This window comes from Crotalus tigris, unplaced genomic scaffold (assembly GCF_016545835.1).
Source record: "Crotalus tigris isolate CLP2741 ecotype Arizona unplaced genomic scaffold, ASM1654583v1 scf7180000018784.18638703518:1950463, whole genome shotgun sequence".
Lineage (NCBI taxonomy): Eukaryota > Metazoa > Chordata > Lepidosauria > Squamata > Viperidae > Crotalus > Crotalus tigris.
Genome location: NW_024097199.1, coordinates 166,819 through 193,590, shown reverse-complemented (window position 1 = coordinate 193,590; position 26,772 = coordinate 166,819). Strand labels below are relative to the sequence as shown.

Sequence of the window (26,772 nt, the reverse complement as noted above, 5' to 3'; positions counted from 1 at the left end):
CAAAGCATGACTGGGGTGGTGGTATTATCCCTCTCCTCCACTCCGCTCCCTTTTTTCCCGCTCTTCCAACTTTCGACACAGGTAATCCGTTTTGCGGGCGAGAGTCATCTGCCCCAAGGAGGACCAGGTTGCCCTCTCCGCTCGTATAGACGCTGTACCAAGCCAGCTGCAATTTTTCTCTTTCGAGAGGGCTGGAGGCGGCAGCGGCGGCGACAGCTGCAACGCCCCCGCTTCCCATTCTGTTGCGCACGCACGAGCCCGCGTTGCTCACCCACATTCCTCGCGACCGGGTTGGGGGAGTGGGGAGGGAAGAAGGAGAGGAAACGCGGGGTGTTGGGAGCGCAGACTGGACCGCCACAAGCGGGAATCCCGCATCTCCTCCCCTCCCTCCCAAAGACCCTTCCGTAGCTCTGGTGGCGCGCCTGCCCCGCGGCCCTCCGGAAGATGCACCCTGGGAGAGCGCTCGCCTGTGCTGCCGCGCACGGCTGGGGGCCGGAGCCTGGAGTCCCCACCTCTTTCGGCCTCAGACTCCGCCCCGAAAGCTGGCGACGGCGAGTCCAGCTCGCGAACCGACGAGGTTGAGCTGGGAAGGGAGGCTAGCGGTGGGCGGACGGGTTTCTTCGCCTTCCTGCCTTTCCTTCGCGGGGCGATTGTTTTGATCGGCTCCGAAGCGGGAGGCTGAGCTGAGGAAAGGGTGGAAAAGGCGGGCTGCGCTGCAGCCAGGGAGACCCTCCAGCTTGCAGGCAATGGTCCACCCTCGCTGCCTTGCTCGTCCCCTCTTTCCCCCCCTGGCTTTGAAGCTTTTGTTCTCTCCAGTTCGGGGCACGAGGGAGCTACCTGCCGCGGTCGCCGCTGCCGCCGCTTCTCCTTCCCGGCGTCAGGAAAGTTCGAGGAGAAAACCGCCTCGGGTCCGACCTCCTTTGGGCTGCGGCACCTTCAGTTTGGTGAGGTTAAACCTCGGGCGGGGCGAGGGTGAAGGGAAAAGGAAGAAGGTCTAGGCAGGAGCGGCGGGACGAGCAGGCGACAAAGGGGAGCTTGGGAAGGGGAGAAAAGGGGTCTCCAGCAAAAGCTTGCTCTTTTCGATTGGAGTGGGATTAAGGGGGGACTCGCTTCTCTGCGAGCACTTCGGTCTACTTTTCTTCCGGAGTTGAGGTTCACGTCTCCTGTTTGGGTTGGAGGAAGGTGGGGCAGTGTAGATTAGTTACCCTTTAAGACTGTAAGAGATATAACACACACACACAACACACACACACACAGTGTAGATTAGTTACCCCTTAAGACTGTAAGAGATATAACACACACACACACACACACACACACACACACACACACACACACACACACACACACAGTGTAGATTAGTTACCCCTTAAGACTGTAAGAGATATAACACACACACACACACACACACACACACACACACACACACACACACACACACACACACACACACACACACACGAAAGTTGAGATTTTAAGCCCTCTAGTGATTTTGAAAAGGTGATGAACGAAGGACTGGAGCAGGTCCGGAATGCGAGGTAGGCAATCGTGTAATTGCGATGCCTACGCCGAGTGCTTTAAAAGCGGGCAGCGCTGTTAGTGATCCGGATTCCTAAATTCCCAAACTGATTTCTACATGCGAGGTTTTGCTGCTCCTGGCATCTCTCGACTTGCCCAAGAGCTACCTGTGGCTAAACGTCAGTGAAGTTAAATTCTATGATTTGACGTGTCCGGGGCTTACGGCTAGCTTCCACAACTAAGCTATGGTTGTGGGGGAACCTACCCTGCCTGTAATTAGGCTGTATTAAACGGCAGTGGTCGTTTGGTTATCGCGAGTAATGAATAAAGTGTGTGCGCGCACGCGTGCACGTGTGCTTTTTGTAAAAAAGTCAGTGTTAGCAAGTTAAAAGGCATTTAAGTAGAAAGTATCACTATTGTCTGGTAAAAATGTGTTTATTATTTCTGTGCCTATTCTGTGCTGGTGAACTGAGAATTGAGGAATGAAACAGTATTAACGGGTTCTTGTAAAAAATGCTAGGATTAGTTTTTTTTTGTTTTTTTTAAAAAGCTTTCAAATTTCAAGAAGTTGTATTGGCTACAGAAATCTCTCATCTCTGGAAAAAATGGCAGGCTTGATCACATTTTAAAAGTTTTAAAAATTTATATCTAATTTCTTTCAAGAATCCTATGTTCCAGAAGTTTTGGTAAAAGAGTAGGGATGCAACCAGAGCTAACAATTGTTTCATTAACCCTTTCCTCCCTGTTGGCACCTACTTTGCTATTAAGAATTGTAACTATACAATCTGAATAACAAAATATGATATATTTTCATATATATATATATATATATATATATATATATAGAGAGAGAGAGAGAGAGAGAGAGAGAGAGAGAGAGAGAGAGAGAGAGAGAGAGAGAGAGAATAAATAAATCACCTAGAATTTCAGGTTCGTATATAGTAGTCTTTCCTAGCCTGAGCTTCTCAAGATGTGTTTGATTATTATTTACACTTCAGTCGCTTGAAGACATGCAGACTTCAACTCCCAGAATTCCCCAGCCAACAATGCAGGAATGCAGCCAGCATCCTAGGAATGCAGGGAATAGTAGTTTGCTATACCTGAAGAGTATCAGATTGGCAAAAGTTAGAGGGCTGCCTGTTGTCTTCCTGACAAAAAAAATAAAGCAATAACCCAAATTCAAATTTTCACCATCTCTTGATTATTCCTTATCACAATTTTCTTGTCTTCTCTTTATTCTGAACTAGTTCAGATGAATTATGCATGACTGGAAGTTTATAGTGTTAGCCAGTGTCTATACATATTAGTTTGGAAGTCAGATCACTGGGACATTTGGGAAGGGGATAGTCTATTTAACCACACATCTCTAGGCTGCCATGAGTACACAAATATCTCTGTTCCCAGACCTGTTTCTGAGACACAACATTTCTCACCAGCTTTATCAGAATATATTTAAAGTTTAAAGAATATGAGCCTGGATAGGTTTATTTAGGATGGCAGAAGATTGTCAAATTAGCTCCTCTAGAGAAGTGAGTAAGATACTAGACAAAATCATTTAGTTTTCTTGTTAAAAATAGCTTTCTTCTTGGGTTTTTTTAAAAAACTCTTTAGTCTGGTCTACACCCTTGAGATTTCCTTTTCCTCAGAGAGATACTGCCCAGTCCAACCCTGCTTAGCTTTTCTTAGATAGCAGATGGCAGAACCTAGTCCAATTCAGCTATGACAAATTAGATCATAAATGTGAGCTTTTTAAAAGCATCCATACACATTGCTTAAATAAATTTGTAGCTTTTGTTCATGGTGGAATCACACAAATGTCATCTATCATTTTGGGAGTCATGCTACTACAAAGTTTAAGAATTGCTGGTTATTATTAGATTTCATATCCTTTAGTCTTCATTTTTACAAGTCATCAATGTGGTGTGTATAATGTTCTGTCTGCTTTTTTTCCGTACAACAATCCTGGAGGTAGGCTGAGTTGAGAGAGAGTAATAACTGTGTTAAAGACATCCAGCAGACTTCCATGCTGAAAGGTTTGGAAATTCTGGTGTCTCGGTTTCTAGTTCAGCATCTTAACTACTATAATAAATTGACTCTCATGAAGTGTGCACACGTACATTAAAATGTCTTCTTCCTGTCCTGCTAGCTTGGGAGTCTCAATGCTGGAAAAAAATCCACAAAATAAATTCTAAGATGACATTGTATAAATAAGGTCTGTGTTCTACATACACCTGAAAAAAGATTCTATTGTGGGATGTAATTAATTTAATCTCATTGATTTAATATTTAATTCATTTCTGTTCCAATCAAATTTGTGCAGGCTAAAATATTTGTAGTAGTAAAGCAGTGATCCAAAGGTGGAATGACAAAGGGAGAAAGGATTATTTTTTAACTTTCATGTTTACTTTAAATACAAGTATTTAACTAATGGATTAAGTTGGTGGAAGAATAAACCACAGGAATGACTTTTCAAAGGCTTAGGACATATAAGCTAGTTCAAATAATTTATCTTCTTAAGAAGTTACCATCCTTTTTCTAAAAATCCATCATGAAACATGTAGCAAGGCATATGGATCTTATTAGAAACATTTGGATTTTAGAGAGAATAGATCTTCGAAGAGGAGATGGAATTCTTTCAAATGAGAATAAAAATTAAAATATTTATATTCTCCTTTTAGAATACTATTTAGAAGAGGATTTATTTAGAAGAATATTATTTTGATCAGTTTTCATCTAGCTGATTTCAGAAAGCATCAGTTTGAGTAAGCTGCCAAATATTTTACATCTTTTAAAGGGTCTTCATATTGTTGTTTATATTTTATTGTTGTACTATTCTTGTTGGGATGAATTATATTTGTTTCACACATGTTTGTTCTAATCCAATTCATTGAATAAGCCAGAGTATCTTGGTTAATACAACATTATCAAAAATCGTGGTTTACAAACCACAGTGGTTTGGCCCATTTGTTACATTATGCTGGAAAAAACATATAGTGGCTTAACATTATATGAGCACAGCCTATAGCAATTAAATCTGCTTCACTTTTTTCTTCCTTGAAAGGAGGACAAAATCTGCAGAAATATTAAATCTATCACCAAAATGAGCCGAGGTGGCGCAGCAGTTAGAGTGCAGTACTGCAGGCCACTTTAGCTGACTGTGTTCAGCAGGTCAGCGGTTCAAATCTCACCGGCTCAAGGTTGACTCAGCCTTCCATCCTTCCGAGGTAGGTAAAATGAGGACCCAGATTGTTGGGGGCAATGTAAATATATATATATAATATATATATATATATATATATATATATATATATATATATACACATTGCTTACTGGTGTACACCGCTTAGAGAGTGCTTGCACTTAAAGCGGTATATAAGTCTCATAAATAAATAAATAAATTTATCTTTAAAATCCCCAGCATCAAATGGGTTTTTTGCTACATATTATAAGACTTTCCAAGAAATTATGATTACATTTTAGCACAAGTAATGAATGAGATCGAACAATGCCAGATGCAATCCTTCTATATACTCTGGGCAAGTTGGATTGTTTCCTTTTTTGTAAATCAAAGAAATGAAGGCTTCTTGCCATGAGGAAGGATTTATCGGGCACTGTTGAATTTCATTCATTACTTGACCTTTCTAATATGCAACGGATAATATCAAATGTATTTTGAATACTATTAATAATATAAGAAAAATACAATGATTTTTCTGGAGATAGAGAAAATCTTTTGAGAAGAAAAGTAGACCTGGCCTTGGGAATGGGGAAGGAAGGAAGGAATCATGATGGGAGTAGTTTGAGAAGAGATTATTTAGAATTAATTATTTAGACCTAAGAGCATGACAGTGAAATCCCAAATAGCTTCCCATTCCTTGATTGTTTGGGATAAGATGGGGTAGAGAGAAATTGTATCAGACCTTCAAGATTCTGAAATTCTACCCTACAACAGTAAACAGTACTGTAATTCCTGCTCTGACTTTTTCTTGACCTCATCTGTCTCAAAGGCTGAAACTTTGAAATTTTGGGTGGCCTTTTATATTCACAATTCTGAGGGAGATGAATTGAAGTTTGAATTTCTTACTCGAGTATTTATAAAGAATAAGAAACTAAAATAATGGTCAATTGACTTTATTTTTACAAAAATGCATTAGAACAAAGGAGATATCTTCTTCCTTATTTATCTTGGCACTATAGCCCATTCATGAGAAAGTTATGACAAGAAAATAAAGTGTCAGGAATCAAACCGGCAAATCGAATAGAAACTAATGGTGTAACTAACACTTACTCATCCAAAGGTTTCCTTAGAATCAATAATGGAATATATATACAGCAATACAGTTTTGTATGAAATTGGTCTAATAAGAACAAGACTCAAATACTTCCATGGAATTTAACTCAAGAATATAACAGGTATTCCTGTTAAACCAATTAAGTACAGGTAGTCCTCTACTTACGACCACAGTTGGGCCCAATATTTCTGTTGCTAAGTGAGACATTTGTTTTTCAGAAGGTCGCAAAAGGGAATCACATGATCCCAGGACACTGTGACCGTCATAAATATGAATCAGTTGCCAAGCATCTGAATTTTGATTATGTGATCATGAGGATGCCACAATGGACATAAGTGTGAAAAATGGTCATAATTCCCTTATTTCAGTGCCATTGTAACTTCAAACAGTCACTGAACAAACTGTTATAAGTTGAGGACTACCTGTATCTGGGAATTTATACAAACCAATAAAGACCAATTGATAAAAATATTCATGGACTTGGAAAAATATAATGACAGATATTTTAAAATGGTGAAAATTAAAATTATCCTTGTTAGGAAAAATAACAGCAGTAAAATGAATATATTACCAGATTCAATGTTCTATTTCAGATAATCCTGATAAGAATTGAAAGCATGGTATTGGCAGAAACAAATAACTATATAGTCAAAAGGAAGACCAAGGACTAACCTTAAGATTTTATAAGACTTAAAAGAATAGGATAGACTGTCAGAATTAAATTTAAACTCTACGATCAGCCCATAACATGGATCACAGATTGGATTAAATCACATTACAGAGGGTTATTTTTGGTGAGGCAGCAGTATTCCCAGACAGTTTGTGTAAATATATTTGTCTTTGATAGAAATAGAAATGCACAATTCTTATGGGCTGCTAGACCTAATTCTTAATAAAATGAAAATGAAACATTTTAAATTCTTGCTTCAGAATTATAAGAATTACCTTACTATTTTCAATATCTTAAACAGTATAATTCAAAAGAAATTATAAAAATAGAATGGAATACTTGGATACCTGACTGAATTTGAAAAACATGTAACACAAAATTCAGAACACTTGTTGTATCTTACTTATAAATTGTTATTGAAACACAACTCAGAAGTTAAACAAGTTAAACTATATAATTAAATGGATGCAGAATTTAAACAGGACAGTAATACACAACAATGCATATCTCAATAGAAGACAACTGTTAAATCCGCCAGGATTGTTACATCTAGAGCAGCGGTTCTCAACCTGTGGGTCGCCACCCCATTTGGGGTCGAACGACCATTTCACGGGGGGTCGCCAAATAACGCAGTCCGCCATTTTTTCCCCCTTTTCCTTAGCTGTGCTACTCCCTTTTATTCTATTGGCTTTTGAAAGCCAATAGAATAGACTCTCTTAAATAGAGTCTAATTCTATTGGCTTTCAAAAGCCAATAGGAATTGTCCAGGCTGTCTCTGCCCTGCTGAGCCCGCCAAAAGCCCCAGTCTGCAAGTCCTCGACTTACGACCGGTTGGGTAGTCCTCGACTTACGACTGGTTGGGGTCGCAGCATTAAAAAGGTTGAGAACCAGTGATCTAGAGAAAACTGATACGTTTTACTGTGAGTGTATTTTCTAAGTAATGATTGTCAAAATTCTAAAAATCCTTGGAAATCCAATAATCGGGTCTGATCGTTCATGTCTGATAGCAGTGTTGTAAAGAAAATTCTGGAAGATGATTTATTATAGAATGAAACAAAAGTTAAAGGTTGATTTTTCTTTCCTGCCAGTTAAGTTTCTGTTAAGCTTTAGTAAACCTTTCTTCCTATAAGTATATATTGAATAAGCTAGGTATATGATAATGGCTGCCAGGACATTTTATTCTTTTTATTGGAAATCATACATCATTCTTTCTTAGAATTACAAATTAAACTCTGGGAGTATATATCAATATCAAAAAACTTTGTTTCTGCTTGAATCATTACATAAGATTTTTTTAAGTTTGATAGAACATTTTCTTAATAGTTCATTCTTATATTGTCCCTTTGGTTAATTATTGAATATTAATTTTATTTTAATAATTTTAAAATTTTAAATTAATACTAAAAAACCTCTAATATATGGTATTGTCATCTTGACATTTTATTTTTTATTGCTTGAAAATATATTTTTGATTATTTAATATTTTTCCCATTTTTTCTGTATGTCTTCTTGGTAGTGTTTTAAATATCCATTAAAATAAATAATAAAATGAATAAACTAAAATTGAGTTAAAAAAAAAAGCAGCCTCCAAGAGGTCTATTCTGAATGAGATATATAGTACATAGGGCTGAAATTCAGAGATTACCATCTTTTGTTTTGGCATTTCTTTTTTAAAAAATAGATTTCTGTACCATATGTAAAAATGTGACCTGCCTCTGGGTTCAGATTAAAAGTTTTGATATGTATGTTCTTTCCTTTTTTCTTGTTTGCTTTCTGAGAGGTGGGATGCAAAGTATGGCATATATATTAAATCTCGAGATTAGATGTCTATTTTGGACATTTTGGAGGTATGGTTTGGAGACACAAAATAAGCACTACAGATAATATTCACAGCCAGAATATGTCCAGGTTTTAACCATCCCTAGATCATAAATTCCTCATAAGGGATCCTATAAAATCTGCCTTCTTGTAACCATATGCCAAAAAGTGCTGAGTCCTTGTTGTAACCTGTAGTATTTCTGCCAGAAAGCCATTACTGCATCTCTTTCTGTACTTCAGACAGTGTTTATAAGGGCCATTCATTCATGAGGACAACAAGCTGGCCTTGAAGGATTTTAGGTAGTACCGATAATGAGTGGTGTGTGTGGTTTGTCTCTTTTTTAAACTACCATTCCACTCTTGATTGAATTAGTCAGTGCTTTTTTTCTAAAAAAAAAAAAAAAAAAAAAAAAAGGTGCCGGAACTCACACATGTCATACAACCCGCCTTGCCTACCCTACAAAGTTCCATCCCAAAAAGGTGCCGGAACTCCGTTCTGGGTGTTCTATGAGAAAAAAAGCCCTGGAATTAGCTATTAGATTTCAGTCCATACCAGTATACCTGTGTGGAGTTTTTGCTATTATAAATTAGGTGATCCAGTTTCCTATGGATCATTCTACTCAAATGGTCCATAACTAAGTTTTATATAATGGAATAGTTCCTGAATTGACTAAAAACGTCGCATCTCCAGTCTCAAGCTCAAAATAGACTGGAACATTAGTCTCATCAAGGTTGGACATTAGTCTCATCAAGCAGAAGCTAAGAGTTAAAATCAGTGAAAAGCACTTACTTTCCAGAAATATACATATCTCTAGATGTCCATCTGCTTTACTAATTTAAGGGAAAGGATGCTGTAAAAACAGGTGAGATTTTAGACACTTATGAGTACAAATTTAATCTATTTGCCATTGATGCATAGTAAATCATACTAAGCTGTCTATCATGTCTCAGAGAAGTGGGAGAAGCTATGAAATTAGTGTCTCGTCATTAGGTCCTATTCTAGCATTCAATTTTTCCCTATTAATGGTGAGTGCTGTCCAGTTATGCCTTTTATGCACTGCCAGTTGCACACACATATCTTCTGATAACAACTCAATATATTTATTGCGGTCATAAATCAGTACAGTAACACAAAACAGGCTACAAACTCAATGCTTTCGGCATAGGAAACAGGCCTAAGAGCTTACTTTAGCAAAAGTATTTGGAGAATCTGAAGTTCAGGAAGACCCAAAAACAGTCTGCTTCTAGTCCAAAATTCCAGATAATCTAATCCAGATAATATTAACAGACTCAATGTAGTCAGGAAGTGAAAAGAGACGCCTAGACCAGAACCATTTTTATTATGAGTTAAGACAATACAGCATTTTATTGTTTCCTGTGCACCAGGTTGGAAGAAAGTTATTTTTTTCTCCAGCCTTTTCTGAGAAAAGCCTTTGTGGAGGATTAAAAAAAATGTAGAGCAGCAGAGAAGCTACTGCAGGACAGTTCTGCTTTTTCACTGCCTTTGCTTCTATATTGTTTCCTGGAGGGCTAAGGGATGCTCTGTCTGTCTCTGTGCCTGCCTGCCTGCCTGCCTATCACCTTTATTATTTTTATAAGTGGTGAACATACCAATACTCTTTCCTCCTCCTCTTTTCCCCACAACAGCAACTCTGTGAGGTGGGTTGGGCTGAGAGAGAATGATTGGTCCAAAGTCACCCAGCTGACTTTCATGCCAAAGGTGGTGGGACTGGAACTCACAGTTTGCAGGTTTGTAGCCTGGGATGAGTTTAGATGACATGCCAAAAAGGGATCAAGCTATTATGTAACAAACATTGGATCAGTTTGTTGGTTAAAACACAACTGATGGCAGAATTCCTAGATCAAGGATGTCTAACCGCATGCAGTTCTGGACAGCTAGTAATCCCAAAAGATCATAAATTTTTAACATTATTATGTGATTTTAGCTATATTTATATGCATTAACGATATTATAGGTTTTATATGCAACCCAAGACAATTCCTTGTCACTCAGTGCAGTCCCAGCAAGCCAAGGAATTAGCTCTAATGCAGTCACGTTATGTTAAAAAACAAATGCCCCCGGAAATTGTGTTAAGACCTGAATATGGAATAGAAATTTAATAATAAAAGTCAACTAACAGTCCTCAGCTGGCATGACCACTGGGTTAAATTTGTAGTCACAATACACAATACACAATATATGTGTTAACAGCTGAGAGAATAGTATTTGCTCAATTCTGGAAAAATGAAAATTTACCATCTGACCAGATTATAATAACAAAAATACTTGAATGTGCAGAAATGGATAGATGAAGTTTAGTAATGAAGGAGAAAGAAGACACAATTTACTTTAAAACATGGGACAAATTTTACCAATGGTTAGCAACACAATAGAACGAGAAAAGGTTATGAAACTTAAAGAGATAATTGATAATTTGTATTTAACTTTCATGTCTATTTTGATGATTTTTTTCTTTCTCTTTTTCCTATTTGTGATTTTAATAATAAATAAGTTATAGCTAATAAGTAATATCAATATTTTAAAGTTATTACAACTAATTAGTAAAATATTAGTAATATTATATTAGCATTGTTATTTAGTAAAATGAATGAAATATATTGACCAACTTGTTATTTACATGTTTATAGATAAAATTAATTATTGTAAACTGTTTAATATTAGACTAACGATTAAGATTTAATATATACACCCAGAGAGGTCTATTGGCTGAAGCGATGTTATTCTGTGGGAATAATCCCACTATTGTGTTTACCCTTTTCCTTCGTCTAACCTTTTTGTATGTTTCCCTTTGTTATACCTTTGTTGACCTTATTCCCCTTTTACTCTTAAAAAACTTAATAAAATATTTGTAAAAAAAAAATCAAGTTAGAGTGGGGGGTTCCCCCATATGCCCTGCACCTGCTTACCTTAGGACTGCTGCAACCAGGCCTCCCACACCCTGACACTTGTGCCGCTGCCAGAGTTCTGTGGCCACACAGCACGTGGTGCATCTCGCCGGTGCCACCACTTGTGGCAAGAGGCTGCGTGGCGCATTGCACCGGTGCCGTCGCTCACATCAGGATGCCATGTGGCGTGCTGCTGCTGCTCATGGTATGACGCCATGTGGTACATCATGTGGGTGCTGCTGCTTGCAGCAGAAGGCCACATAGCACGTTGCACCACTCTCGCCATTCACAGCAGGAGGCCTCATGGTGGATTATGCCATGGCGCACGTGAGCAGTGGCACTGGTGCGATGCACCATAATGTGAGCAGCTGCACCACCGTGATGTGCCACATGGCATCCTGCCGTGAGCGGCGGCATCGGCCTTGTGGCAGCACCGACATAACATGCCATGCAGCGTCCTACTGTAAGCTCTGGCACCGATGCGACACGTCACGTGGCAGCCTGCCATGAGTGGTGCACTGGTGCATTGTGCCATGTGGCATCCAGCTGTGAGTGGCTGCAGAAGAAGTCAAGCAGGGTGCGACAGGTGTCAGGGTGTGGGAGGCCTGGCTGCAGCGGTCCTAAGGTAAGCGGGTAAGACTCCCCTGAAAATAAGACCTGGTGTCTCTTTTGGAGGCCAAAAAAAATATAAGACCCAATCTTATTTGGGGGGAAACACAGTATACAGCATCTTTTTATTCCATTGTAAAAGGAAACTTGCATATTCACATAGAACAGAATCTTTGTATACTACTCAAAATATTTACCATTTGCTTATATTATCATTTGTTGTAATTTGTAACTTTAAGAACAGTCAAGCAATATAAATTATTAGAAGGATACTGAGACAAAGGTGCAAATGCATTAATTGGAGGTTAAGTACTTGGAGCCTCTCATTTCTGATGAAAATATTTTTATATTCTCATCTTTTATTTGCATAACCAAAAGTACATAAGAATAGAAATTGCCTTTTTCAGAACATATATTTCTTGTGTAATATCATTAACATAGCGGAGAAGAAAGAAAAGAAAGAAAGAAAGAAAGAAAGAAAGAAAGAAAGAAAGAAAGAAAGAAAGAAAGAAAGAAAGAAAGAAAGAAAGAGAAAGTCTAGCAGACTGTACAGTAAAAGATAAACATAGTTTCACAGAATGAAGAATTTCCTTGTATAGCACTTTAAAAAGTCAGACAGTGTATGATTCCCTCTCTTTCTGACTTCTATTCAAAGTTACTGTAGCTGTTTCTAACTTAATTTGTCAAATAATATTCAATAATGCTAGAGAATACAATAGCTGAAAAGATTGTTTTGATGTGTGATTATGTGGTATTCTAATATGTACAATATTATGGATGCATTATTCTAAGTTCCATGCATATGAATGTCATATATTTCAAAACGAGAATTTATTAAACCTAATTCAATCCTAAATTCAGGAAGTAGATTACTGATAGGAAAATGTGAAAAGTCGGTGATTAAGTGCTAGTGATAAACACTATAAAATAATCTAATAGCTTTGGCCCCAAAAATGAGAAGATAAGATAGCTTGATTGTTTCCTCTCCCTGACTATGATTTTAAGTGCTGAAATTTCTGCTGCTAAAAAGTTTACAATCTTAGTTGGATGGGACAAATTTAAATCAAACACATAAGTGAACTAGAGAAAGGAAAAGTTAAAAATTAGCTAAGAAGATTTATTTATTTATTTATTTATGAGATTTATATACCGCTTTAAGTGCAAGCACTCTCTAAGCGGTATACACCAGTAAGCAATGTATATATATATTTACATTGTCCCCAACAATCTGATCCCAAAAGCCATTACTAAAATTGATTCAGGATCCGGATTTAAGGTTGGATAGACAATATTTTGATATGCAACAGCATCTGCTTTTGAACATGCAGAACAGATTTACCGGCAACATAAAGAAGGAATGTGACAAAGAAGTTGATGCAGATAAATGGGCAATAAAAGTGGGTTGAAGTTCATGGAAGAACTCTATAAACCAGGAACCAGAGAACTGTAAAATAGAAACTATTGTAAAGAGCAGCTCAGCGAGTGCTTTTGAAACAGAGGTTTTTCTTTTAAAAAGCTGTGAAGAGGTAGTTGTTGAAAGACAACTCTTTGCAGTGTGCCTGAATAGTTATTTCTATTCTAACTGTAATAATGTATGTGGAGCTGTCTTTGAAAATGATCTTTTTATGCTTAGAAAGCTGTCACATCATAGTCTGCTGATGCAGGTTTGTGGATTCAGAATCAGTTTTGTTCTGTAAAGTCATATTCCTCTAAGCTTTTATTTCATAAAGAACAGGGAGAATTCACTTTGTTGATTACAATGTGTAGCTTATAATGTATGTGTTTGGCAGGGATAGATGTGCCACATCTCAGATCATCCTAAAATATTAATCAGACTGGCTATGAACTCTCAGATTATGGAGAAATAATCTCCCTATTTATTTTATTAGCACAATTAATTATTTTAGTATATATTATTTTTCATTGAGTTCTAATATAGATAGAAAGATGGTAGTAAAATTTAAAAGCCTGGAACCAGATGGATTAAAGTGTTGCTAAGGAAACAGACTTGGAAATGAAGTGTCAGGAGAATGTCCACAGAATATCAGGCTGTTTGGAGCTGCTATTTTAAACCCATAAATCAGAACTGAAAAATAGATGAGTTTGTAAGAATCTTTTAATTTTTTCTACATATCTATCATACTATTTACATTTGCAGTAAGCACAATTATGCAAAGTTCAGAATTATAACAAAATTCAGTATTATAGTAATCCTGACAAATGAACATCCAGCCTGTTTAAACACACTCAGCCAAGGAGAATTCACTACCTCCAAGGGAACCTGTTCACTCTTGAAAATATCTTAATATTGGGAATATGGTCTTTATGTCCAATCCAAATATCGTTCATCATTTTTGTCCTGTCTTCTTGGAGCAACTCTAAATAGTTCTCTCCAGTCTTTTATAAGATGGCCATTAAGATACCTGAACCAATTGTTATGCTTTCCCACAGTCTTCTCTTCTTCTGGCTCAACATACTCAGGGCCTCCAGATGTTCATTTTTTCCCTCCGTGACCTGTTCCAGTTTACTAATGTCCTTTCTAACATGCTGTGCTCAAATATGGATACAATATTCTAGGTCTGGTCTTGTCAGTGCAGAATAGAGAGGGACAATGACTTCTCCTGATCTTAATAGTATACTTCTGTTGATACAATCTAGAATTGCATTTACTTTTTTTTCTTGCAGCTACTTCATATTACTAGCTCATATTTAGCTTATGATCTATCAAGACACCCAGATTCCTTTATACATATTACTACCTAGCATGGTGTCTATCCTCCTCCACCATTGGTTTTCTTAGAATTTTACATTTGCTGCTATTAAAATTAATATTCTTTATTTCTGTTAATTATACCAGCTTGTCAAGATCCACTAGAATCTTGAGACCCTCCTTACTGACTGCTATTCCCCCATTTTTGTGCTATTTGCAAATTTGTTCTCATTTTTGGACTCCTCCCTTTATTCATATCAAAATCTAATGTCAGGATTCTCACACAACATTTAATAGTAATAGCACTTATTTATATACCACTTCACAGTGCTTACAGCCCCCTCTAAGCAGTTTACAGAGCAGCATATTGCCCCCAACAATCTGAGTCTTATTTTACTGACCTTGGAAGGATGAAAGGCTGAGTCAAGGCTGAGTCAAGCTTAAACCGGTGAGAATCAAACTGCTGAACTGCAGGCAGCCGGCAGTCAGCAGAAGTACCTGCAGTACTGCATTCTAACCACTGTGCCGCCATGGCTCATTAGTAGGTAATAGGCAAATAGTATTTGTTTTTTCTAAGAAACTTAGGACTTAATACAGTGGTTCTCAATCTTTTTAATGCCGCGACCCCCCAACCGGTCGTAAGTCGAGGACTACTCAGCCAGTTGTAAGTTGAGGACTAAACTGGTCATAAGTTGAGGACGACTCAACCGGTCGTAAGTCGAGGACTTTCCCTGCCTGGGAGCGCCGCGCATGCATGGTGCTGCCCCCTGCGCCGGCCGAGGCATAGCTGGCAAGGGGCAACGACGGCGCAGGGCGACCACCGGCTGGGCCACCCGTATGCCAGGAACCCTCCCTGCGCCCGCCGGCCTCCCACCTCCCACCCCTGGCCCTCTTTTACTTACATTTTTAGTAGTTGCTTAGCAGGAAGGGGTGGAAACTTCCAGACAGCTCGCCTTCGCTGCAGACAATTTGCAGCACCATTTGCAGCACCATTTGCAGACTGGGACTTTTGGCGGGCTCAGCAGGGCAGAGACAGCCTGGACAATTCCTATTGGCTTTTGAAAGCCAATAGAATTAGACTCTATTCAAGAGAGTCTATTCTATTGGCTTTCAAAAGCCAATAGAATAAAAGGGAGTAGCACAGCTAAGGAAAAGGGGGAAAAAATGGTGGACTGCGTTGTTTGGCGACCCCCGTGAAATGGTCGTTCGACCCCAAATGGGGTCATGACCCACAGGTTGAGAACCGCTGACTTAATAGATTTGCCAGTGAGGCAAGTTGGAAAAACAAAGCTTTAGACAGAAAAAACCAATAGTATAATAAAATAGATTTATGTTCTTTAAGGACTAGACAAGATCTCTAGATAAAAAGTCATTAATAGAGAAATCCATAAGCAAATAAGACTTTGAATCTGTGGTCCTTCGATGGAAATAATAGTTCAAGAGGTATAAAGCATAATACAGTACCATATGAACAGTTTGCAATTGCTTTAAAATAAATGTTTCTCTGGAAGTTTTCTCCTTTTTGCATTTTTACATTTTTCCCCCTTTTGTTTTTTTGAAACAAACAAAGAACAGGATTGGGCCCAAGGAAACAACAACAAGAAAAAGTAAAGTTTTCTATTTTTTTCTCTTTTAAAACAATCACTTCTGTTTTTAGCATTCCTGCTAAGTAGGTAATAAATTAGAAGAAAAGTTTCTAGTTTTAAAGGTTTCTTTAAATAATGAGAATTAAACAAGGTAGATATTGTATCCTGTGTTTATTACTGTCTTTTTGTGGTTTGATCTACTACAGATGAATTAATATTTACTAAGTGAATACCTCTGAATTTTAACTCTATAATAAATTTTAAAACTTTCTTTAAAAATGGCAAAGAGGGTCTTTTAGTCTGGCCAATTAGTCTGGCCTTTTCATTAGATTTCATAGCACAGTGGTTAGAATGCAAATTTGCAGGCTAATTCTGTCCACAGCTTGGAGTTCTATCCGAATGGGTTCAAGATTGACTCAGGCTTCCATCCTTGCAAGATTGGTAAAATGAGGACCCAGATTATTGGGGGCAATAGGCTAACATTGGTAACCATCCAGAGAGTGCTGTAAAGCACTATGGGGCGGTAATAAGTCTACAGCAGTGTTTCCCAAACTTGACAATTTTAAGGCATGTGGACTTCAACTCCCAGAATTTCACAGCCAGCGTTGCTGGCTGTGGAATTCTGGGAGTTGAAGTCCTCATGCCTTAAAATTGTCAGGTTTGGGAAACACTGGTCTACAGTAAGTGCTATTGCTATTGCTGTTTGATTGAAAAAATTGCAGAAATCAGAAGGTTTTTGATCATGGCTGGAGTAGTACAAGAAATTAATTCAATTCCTACCGTGAGCTGTTATATTGATTATTACAGAACACCAAGGAATTAAAACATAGCATTCTATTGATCTGTGGCATTTAAAAAATATGGGAAATTGCATTGGCTTAATAATAATACACTAAAGAATTTTGAAAAACCTTACAATTAATTTTTTTCACATATTTTGAATAGATTTTATGAATCTATCTTAAATTTTTTAGAGTCATTTTCAAATTGATTAGCTTCTTGCTTTTCTAGGTAGAAATACTGAATATGGAAATGAATTTATTAGAGATATATGAAACTATTTTCTCTGAAATAGAATCACTAACACTCAAGAGCTTGCTGATGAAATTGATTATCCCGCTACTTATGCCAGGATCAAATTGCTCCTCACATATTCAATTGTCTCTCATCCCTCAATGGAGAGTTAAAATTTGCAAAGCCAAAAGAATTACTGAATATCTGAACCACCCTTGAATGTCTGCAAAACACAATGATAGTGCAGGAGGAGGGAACCTTAGCTGTTTTGTGACTTGTGAACTTCAATACCCAGAATTCCTGAACCTGCCATGCTGACTCAGGAATTCTGGGAGTTGAAGTCAACAAGTCATAAAAGAGCCAAGGTTCCCTACCCCTGGTATAGTGCATGATTAAACTAATAGTATTGATTCCATCTAATATCTTTTGAATCAAATCATTCCTTCAAAGCTTTCCACACATATTTTGTATGCATGTATATGTACTATATACACAAATTGTATACCAGGTGTTGTAAATGGAAAAGATAAGGAAAAATACGTCTTCATCAACTTTTCTATTGCTTTATTGTTACATATTAACTTGTACGATAATTTTGCTTGCATATTTTTCCTTTTAGCCAGCAAGATTCCTAGCATATTATGGCACATACAAATGTTCCTGTTAGCAGAGGAGACCACATTTTTACTGAAATGAGTCTTCAGTGCTTAAGGATATATTTATAAGTTTTAGGTAAAAAAAGATGTACATAACAAACAATACTCCCCAAAGCAGAAGTTCTAATGACCCATCTTGCTTATTGGTCATACAGAATTGCTGCAGCTCTGTGTGCATAACGTAGCCATATAATACAGATGGAGACAGTTGTGTGGGTTTTTCCCCCAGAACTGATTAATGCTCTGGCTTCCTCTCTCTTGGCAATCAGGACAGTGTCTCAACTCACTGGCATAGTCACATGTTGTTACACACATTGCTATATATGAAGCAACTTAATGTGTTTGTCCATCTAATTATGCAGATGCCGTTCTTTATTTTGCAGGAAAAAACAGATTTCTAGATATTTTAATCCTGTGCCATCTTGTTTAGTTCAACTGAAGGGGCATGTATTTAAAATTGATCTTTATCTTAAATTAGGCTCTAGTGAAAAAGAGAATCTCAGCAGTGCATTCTAAGCTTCCGTTTACTCCATGTACCTTTCTGATTATTTTTACTAATTAACTGAGTTATCCTAGATCAGAGGTAGGCAACCTTGGCTCTTTTATGACGCGTGGACTTCAACTCCCAGAATTCCTGAGCCAGCATGGCTGGCTCAGGAATTCTGGCAGTTGAAGTCCACGCGTCATAAAAGAGTCAAGGTTGCCTACCCCTGTCCTAGATCATTGATTGTGAATCTTTCAGGCTTGGTGTGTCAAAAATTTGGAAAGTGCGTAACTTGACTGTTGGCACGTCATACATCCCCGAATAAAGAAAAATAATCGCTACCTCCCCCTATTCTCTCTCAGTGCTGAGCTGAACCTAAATATAAAGCCCACTCCTCAACACCAGCTCTGGCATCACCACTGCTATTCAAAAAGGCCACGAAACTTGGGGAACAGTGCCTTGTAGCCCATTGTGTACCTTCAAGTGATGTTCTCTTTCTGCTGACAAAATTTCCTTCATCTCAGTCAAATTTCAAAATGTTTTTTTTTTTTTGCTGGAATCATAGTAGTTATATGCCTGTTAGTTATTAACTTTAGCTCATGTTATATTAGCATTAATATTCACATGAAGTGAGCTGTTGAACTGAGAACTGAGAAAAAAGTAAATGAAGAAAACATAATTACAACTGCAAATGGATTTTACTAACTGTCTTGTGTACTTTCTGTGTGGCTTACTGAGGTATAAGATACATATGTGTATCAGCAGAATGTATACATGCACATAAAAATCAGTAGCCTTTGTAGTAAAAGTCTACTTTTATTTTTAGTATTATTTATATTAGATAACCTTAAGAATACTACCAGAATTCTGTTGTACTATTTGATTTCCTTTCTGGATGGGTCTTGAATAGTTTTTAACTTAACTTATCAAAAGCAAAGAACAGAAAACAAATGAAGCTAAAATGGGGGCCAGTGTTGACAACTACCTCTCAACTTGATTATCTGAAATAATTTATTTAATATACAATAATATAAAAGTTCTCTCATAACCTTGACCTCAACAACTGCTTTGTTTCTCCAATATTCTAACCCTACCCTCCCAAGCTTCCTGCAGTCCAAGGGATTCTTCCTCTCTCATCCAGGTGAACGTCAATCCAGCATCCACCCAGCACCATTAATAACTTGCCCTGCTGATTTGTTTGTATGCATCTGGAAAGTCAACTATATCTTGTGGTTTCCCCAAATGATGCTCTAAGGATTATGGGTACTGTATCATATAATTCCCTATTCTCTGTGTGTGAGTGTTCACACGTTGTGTGTACGACCATATGCGTGTTCTCATGAAAGCAGAAGTACTTTCTTCCATTGCATTCCCTAGTTTTATAAATGAGCCAATGAAGTTTAGATCTGATTTTCTCTATTTTTTGTGTAATGAGTCTGATGCTTTTTTTCTGAAATGAGTCTGTATTTAAATACATCTAACTCAGTTATGTCTCTAACTTAAGCTCTAGGGCCCTAAGACAGACAGAGAGGCAGACATGCAATTGTCCTCTTAGACATGTGGATGAAAAAGAATTTTGACTGTAGCAGTATAACTGGAAGCCGCACAGAGTTCGATATAGAATGGGCAGCTATTTAAATGTTTTAAATAAATAAACTGATCTTGTGAACTTTGTACCTGATCAGATGAAGGCAGGTCAAGATATGCAAAAAAGCATATGTTATGAGAACTGCATGAATAATATGAACTGGGAATGGTCAGAAATAAAGAAAATAAATTAATAGGAATAGGTTTCAGTCCACAGTATGCATGCTTCCTATCTTTTTAGACCACCCTCATCACATGTGCATCTGCTTCTCTCTGGATCACACCCTAAATTCATCTTTCCCCCCCCCAAACAACAACAATAACATATATTTACATGCACATCCATTGACAGAAATGCAACACATATACGTGCATATGCTGTTATCTTTCGCATAAATGGCCTTCTCTTCACCAGCTTCTTCCTCAGCCCTCTGGGTGCACTGCCCAGATTCAGCCGTAGTTGCTTCCCCACAAGCTGATCAAGAAAGGTTTCATTTTAATTAAAAGTTTAGTGGTAAGACCATGATTAATGATCCTTATTTTCTCACGCCTAGAAATATTTTAGGGAAAATATGGTGGCAAGCTACTGCAATCCAGTTTTTCTTTAAAATTATATACAGATAGTCCTCAGCTTATAACAGTTTGTTTAGTGACTGTTCAAAGTCACAACAGCACTGGAAAAAGTGACTTACGACTGTTTTTCACACTGGCGGCCTCTCCGTGATTATGTGATCAAAATTCAGACGTTTGGCAATTGGTTCTTATTTATGACGATCACAGTGTTCCTGGGGGGGGGCAGTGTCATGTGATCCCCTTTCGCGACCTTCTGACAAGCTAAGTCAATGGGGGAAGCCAGATTCACTTAACAACCGTGTTACTAGCTTAACAACTGCATTGATTCACTTAACAGCTGTGGCAAGAAAGGTCGTAAAATGGGGCAAAGCTCACTTAACAAATGTCTCACTTAGCAACAGAAATCTTGGGCTCAATTTTGGTCGTAAGTTGAGGAGTTCCTGTACACGCAGTTGAATATTTAATAGTGCTGGATAATGCAGGAAATATTGAGGATTTGCCCACAGCAATATCAGTGCATTCAGTAATATGATATTTCATTTTAACATTTTAATTTTTGTTTGGTTTTTCAGACCAAAGCACTGCCATGAAGGGTACAAGTCAACCTTCCCTCTTCTGGATACGTCACCATAATTTAGCTAAGGGCCATGAATCATGACACCATCTTATTTATTAAAATGCCTTGAAGTCTCTTTCTGCTGAAGTGATGGTTTTTCCTGCAACGCTGACACCAGCTCATCCTGTGTCATTAAATGCAACTTTTATTGTCTATGAACATGCACATGCCAATATTACCACTCCGTTGATCTTGGTTCATAAGGGCACAGCTCAGCTCCTGAAATACCATTTAGGTGCCATGGTTACTACTGAGATAGCTCCTTTGACAATCAATAGTACACCTGCCCTCCTGTTACAAGGCTTCACAAGCTTGAATCTACCACTCCAGATCATTCTTTCTGCTGCCATGATATTTATTTTCCTTATTTCTTTTGTTGGTAATCTTGTCGTCTGCCTTATGGTGTATCAGAAGACTGCAATGCGATCTGCAATTAACATTCTTCTAGCTAGCTTGGCTTTTGCAGACATGCTGCTAGCTGTGCTGAACATGCCTTTTGCTCTGATAACCATCATCACTACCCAGTGGATTTTTGGGGATGTCTTCTGCAGAGTCTCCGCCATGTTCTTCTGGCTGTTTGTCATCGAAGGAATTGCCATACTACTCATCATCAGCATTGACAGATTTCTTATAATAGTTCAAAGGCAGGACAAGCTGAATCCTCGCCGAGCAAAAGTCCTCATCGCTGCTTCATGGCTCGTGGCCTTTGTTGTGGCTTTTCCACTCTCTGTGGGGAACCCCAGCCTACAGATACCTTCCAAAGCACCTCAGTGTGTATTTGGCTACACAACAGACCCTGGTTACCGCGCCTATGTAGTGGTGGTGGTTTTGGTCTCCTTTTTCATTCCATTCCTCATAATGTTATATTCTTTTATGGGCATCCTCAATACTGTACGGCACAATGCGGTTCGTATCCATAGCCACCCGGATAGCATATGCCTCAGTCAAGCTAGCAAGCTTGGTCTCATGAGCCTTCAGAGACCCTTTCAGATGAATATTGATATGAGCTTTAAAACTCGTGCCTTCACCACTATATTGATTTTGTTCATTGTCTTCATAATTTGCTGGGCCCCCTTCACCACCTACAGCCTTATTGCTACATTTAACAGCCACTTTTATCACAAGCACAACTTTTTTGAGATAAGCACCTGGCTCCTTTGGCTCTGCTACCTCAAGTCTGCTCTGAACCCACTCATCTACTACTGGAGAATCAAGAAATTTCATGATGCGTGTTTAGACTTAGTGCCCAAGTACTTCAAGTTTTTGCCACAGCTACCTGGTCAAGCTAGAAGACGTATCCGACCTAGTGCCGTATACGTGTGCGGGGAGCACCGGTCAGTAGTGTAAGCCTCGTGGCAAATGGACACTTATTCTTTTCTGATGTATGCCTGTTTTAGTGGGGTTTTTTAAATGGCCTCTTTAGCTGTCAGATTTATAATTTTTAGAATTCACATTCAACTTGAAGAAGGAGATATTTCTTGGGCTTTTCTACCAGAATGTAACTATATTATATTGTTGACCACCCACTAAAGAAGTTCTGTATACATGGGGAAGGAATTGTGTGTACAGGGCAAAGCTTTCTTTTGCAGTGACTTTTGCTGCTGAAAGAGATTGGTTGAAATGCCATTTTTCTCTTCCACAGACAGGAGCTGCAAAATGCAAGCTTCAAAGAATCCCTCTACCATTTGCACATTTATTCCCTCCATGTATATGTAGCTCTTTATGGATTGTTTGCCACTGCCTCCCTGGTTCTGTGGTAGAAAGGAAAACGCATTTTGGATGTACATCAGGTGATCTTAAAACACTGCTAACATTTCGTTTCATTGTAGATGTTGTTAACGCTGCTATTTTATGGTACATTTAGATGAATACTTAATAGGCTTTTTTTTTCTTCAAGCAATGTTGCTGCATAGATGAGCCAAAATGTTTGCATTTAATTAATTATTTGCAAGAGTTGCGGTAACATTAAGGGAAAAAACCACATTCATGCACTTTAAACAGAACTGGGTGGAGGGAAGTGAGGGGGGGTGAAGAAAGATTTGGTAACCTTTTACATTTTTGTTTCTTTCTGTGAGGTTCTTAATTCTTCACCAGCTTTGCAGTGTTTCAGAATGATGCTATAACATACTTTGTTTTCAGAACTATTTTATAGTCCTTTTTGAGTTTACTTGAACGTCAGAAGTATGTAGTGCAAATTTATTTAGATGAAGACACTTAAGTAACACATTACAATCCAGAACAATTAAAGTGCTTTAAATCCTTCTAAAGCCAAAAGGAATTAAACTGAATTCCAGTTATTTAAAACACATGAGATTTGTCTTTGATTATTATTTCAATGGGATATACATGATTATTCATATTCATATTCAATATCATGACTTTAACCTCACAAAAGAATAACTGATATTGCATTAAAAGCATATAGTTGTTAATTATATGTAAGCATACCATGAAAATGTGAATTACCTTTGAATATCAAACTCTCATTGCTAACTGTTGAATCAATATTTAATTAGTAGAGAGACATGACATTTAGTTGTATAATGTTCAAATATATTTTTAATGTATAAATTGAAGCCACACACAGTACAGTATACAATTCTTTTGAAAAGTTTTTTTTTTTTAAAAAAGATTTTTGACTAAACTGGGAAAATAAAAATTTTCCACATTTTCTCTCCCATACTTACAAATTGATATGCTATCTTGCTTGACTTATGAAAATGATTTATTTTTCCTTTTTCTTTTCCTGCCAAGACAAACTATATTACGAGGTTGCATGACCAGCTATGTCTCTCTTGTAATATCTTAAAATTATGTTCCCTTTTAAGAAAAGCTAAAAAAAAGAGTAAACATTTTTTCTCAGGAGTATTTATCTTAATCTATTAAATACATTTGACCAATGTACATATGTTAAAGCTTGAGTCAGTTCTGCTATATTTGCACTTTTCTAAAAACACCCTGTTGTCATTCCTTTACATAATCAAAATAACGACTTCCAGCTGAAAGAATTTCTTAATTTAAATCCTGCTTTTAAAAAATTGTCTTAGGGCAGAAAACGTCAGGGTCAGAAATAGATTTGTTCATTCAGAACTGTTGGTTCATGTGTCCTAACTTTATAGCACACTAGATTTATATCATGTCTAAAAGACAACCTAGTTTCTTATCCAGCTTGGTGAATTACCAGCAACCAGGAACATTGTTTTGCCCTTCCAAGGAAAGCATTTCTTAAATACCTTAAACACATGACAAAAATTCCCAGGGTGGAAGGAATGCGAGTGGGAACACACCAATGGGCCTTACTCTTCATGTTTGTATTACTCCCTCTCCTCTCATATGCATAACCTGACTTCTGAGTTCTACATATATATTATACATAGAGAATTTTGACGTCCTTTATGCATAAGCTTCCTGGCTTTTAATCCTAGATCCATTGTGTGGGCAATTAGTTGGTAGATCTAAACAGTTCAGACAGCATGATTCAGTTGCCCTTACAGCTATGGACCCTCTTCATGTAAATAATGCATACAAAGGAAATAGTTATATAGAAATAGTTATATATTATAGAAGCACAACCAATAGAACACAGTCAAACTAGAGTCTTGGACTTCAAGAGAGCTAATTTCAATAAACTTAGAGAGGGCTTGGGAAGGATTCCATGGATGAGAATCCTCAAGGGGAAAACAACTCAAGAAGCTTGGGAAATTTTGAAAAATGAGATAATAAAAGCACAGTCTAGCACAATACCAACAAAGAGGAAAAATAACAGCTCTCAAAAGAAACCAGCATGGCTGCATAAAGAACTCTCTGACAAATTGAAAGATAAAAAGGACAAGTATAGAAAGTGGAAAGAGGGGAACATAACTAAGTCAGAATATCAGCAAATAGCCCGAGCCTGCAAAGATGAAGTGAAGAAAGCCAAGGCTCAAAATGAACTGAGGCTTGCGACCAAAGTCAAAAATAACAAAAAAAGCTTCTTTCAACATGTAAAAAACAAGAAAAAAGTGAAGGAAATGATTGGTCCATTAGTGGGTGGAAGTGGCAAGAAGGTGACAAGCAACAGGGAGAAAGCAGAACTATTTAACTCATTTTTTGCATCTGTCTTTACACAAAGGGAAAAAACAGACCAACCTATCAAAAATAGTGCCACAAAAAACAAAACAGAAACACAAGTTAAGATAGGCAAGAAAATCGTTAGTGAGCACCTGTCCAGCCTAGATGAGTTCAAATCGCCAGGACCAGACGGATTACACCCCAGAGTTCTCAAGGAACTGGCAGATGTGATATCGGAGCCACTGAACTATATTTTTCAAAGATCCTGGAACACAGGGGAACTACCAGAGGACTGGAAAAGAGCTGATGTAGTTCCCATCCTCAAAAAAGGAAAAAAAATGGATCCAGGAAATTACAGACCTATCAGCCTGACCTCAATACCTGGGAAGATCCTGGAAAAGATAATCAAACAACGAATCAACGAACACCTAGAGGCAAACAAAGTCATTACTAAAAGCCAACATGGGTTTGTCAAAAATAGATCATGCCAGACAAATCTTATTGCATTCTTTGACCAAGTGACAAAATTAGTGGATCAGAGGAATGCTGTGGACATAATTTACTTGGACTTCAGTAAGGCATTTGATAAAGTAGATCACAACCTACTACTTGACAAGATAGAAAAATGTGGGGTAGACAGAACCACCACCAGATGGATCCGTAGCTGGCTGACCGGCCGTACTCAGCGAGTGGTCCTCAATGGAACTGCATCTATATGGAGGGAAGTGTGTAGTGGGGTGCCCCAGGGCTCTGTTCTGGGCCCAGTACTCTTCAACATCTTCATCAACGATTTGGATGAAGGGATAGATGGGGAACTCATCAAATTTGCAGATGACACCAAGCTGGCAGGAATAGCCAACACTCCAGAAGACAGGCTTCAGATACAGAAGGATCTGGACAGACTTGAACACTGGGCACTAACTAACAAAATGAAATTCAATGGTGAAAAAAGCAAGGTTCTACATTTAGGCAAGAAAAACCAAATGCACAAGTACAGCATAGGTGGCACCATGCTCAATAGTAGTAACTGTGAGAGGGACCTCGGAGTCCTAGTAGACAATCACCTTAAATATGAGCCAGCAGTGTGCTGCAGCTGCCAAAAAGGCCAACACAGTGCTAGGCTGCATTAACAGAGGGATAGAATCAAGATCACGTGAAGTATTAATACCACTCTTCAATGCCTTGGTAAGGCCACACTTGGAATACTGCATCCAGTTTTGGTCACCACGATGTAAAAAAGATGTTGAGACTCTAGAAAGAGTACAGAGAAGAGCAACAAAGATGATTAGGGGACTGGAGGCTAAAACATATAAGGAACGGTTGCGAGAATTGGGTATGTCTAGTTTAACGAAGAGAAGGACAAGGGGGGACATGATAGCAGTATTCCAATATCTCAGGGGCTGCCATAAAGAAGAGGGAATTAAGCTATTTTCCAAAGCACCTGAAGGCAGGACAAGAAGCAACGGGTGGAAACTAATCAAGGAGAGAAGCAACCTAGAACTAAGGAGAAACTTCCTGACAGTGAGAACAATTAATCAGTGGAACAGCCTGCCTCCAGAAGCAGTAAATGCTCCAACACTGGAAGTTTTTAAGAAGAGACTGGACAGCCATTTGTCCGAAATAGCGTAGGGTTTCCTGCCCGAGCAGGGGGTTGGACTAGATGACCTCCAAGGTCCCTTCCA

At 38.1% G+C, this 26,772-nt stretch overlaps 1 protein-coding gene across 4 annotated transcripts; it reads left to right on the top strand.

Moving 5' to 3' along the window:
- Positions 1-550: 550 nt before the first annotated feature.
- Positions 551-23,348, top strand: GPR63 (G protein-coupled receptor 63). Of its 4 annotated transcripts, none has more exons than XM_039356060.1 (3): positions 551-944; positions 19,406-19,527; positions 20,997-23,348. In XM_039356060.1, exon 3 carries the CDS (start codon positions 21,131-21,133, stop codon positions 22,385-22,387), a length of 1,257 nt encoding a protein of 418 aa, XP_039211994.1. In that variant the 5' UTR covers positions 551-944; positions 19,406-19,527; positions 20,997-21,130; the 3' UTR covers positions 22,388-23,348. The 4 variants fall into 4 exon arrangements, with proteins under 4 accessions (XP_039211994.1, XP_039211992.1, XP_039211995.1 ...); XM_039356058.1 differs by having other exon boundaries at positions 19,368-19,527; XM_039356059.1 differs by lacking the exon at positions 551-944 and adding an exon at positions 2,447-4,742 and having other exon boundaries at positions 19,368-19,527.
- The last annotated feature ends 3,424 nt before the right edge of the window (positions 23,349-26,772 follow it).

Bases quoted from the DNA above. Each gene is read 5' to 3' on its own strand.
- GPR63 (XM_039356061.1), top strand. From the start codon at position 21,131: ATGGTTTTTCCTGCAACGCTGACACCAGCTCATCCTGTGTCATTAAAT.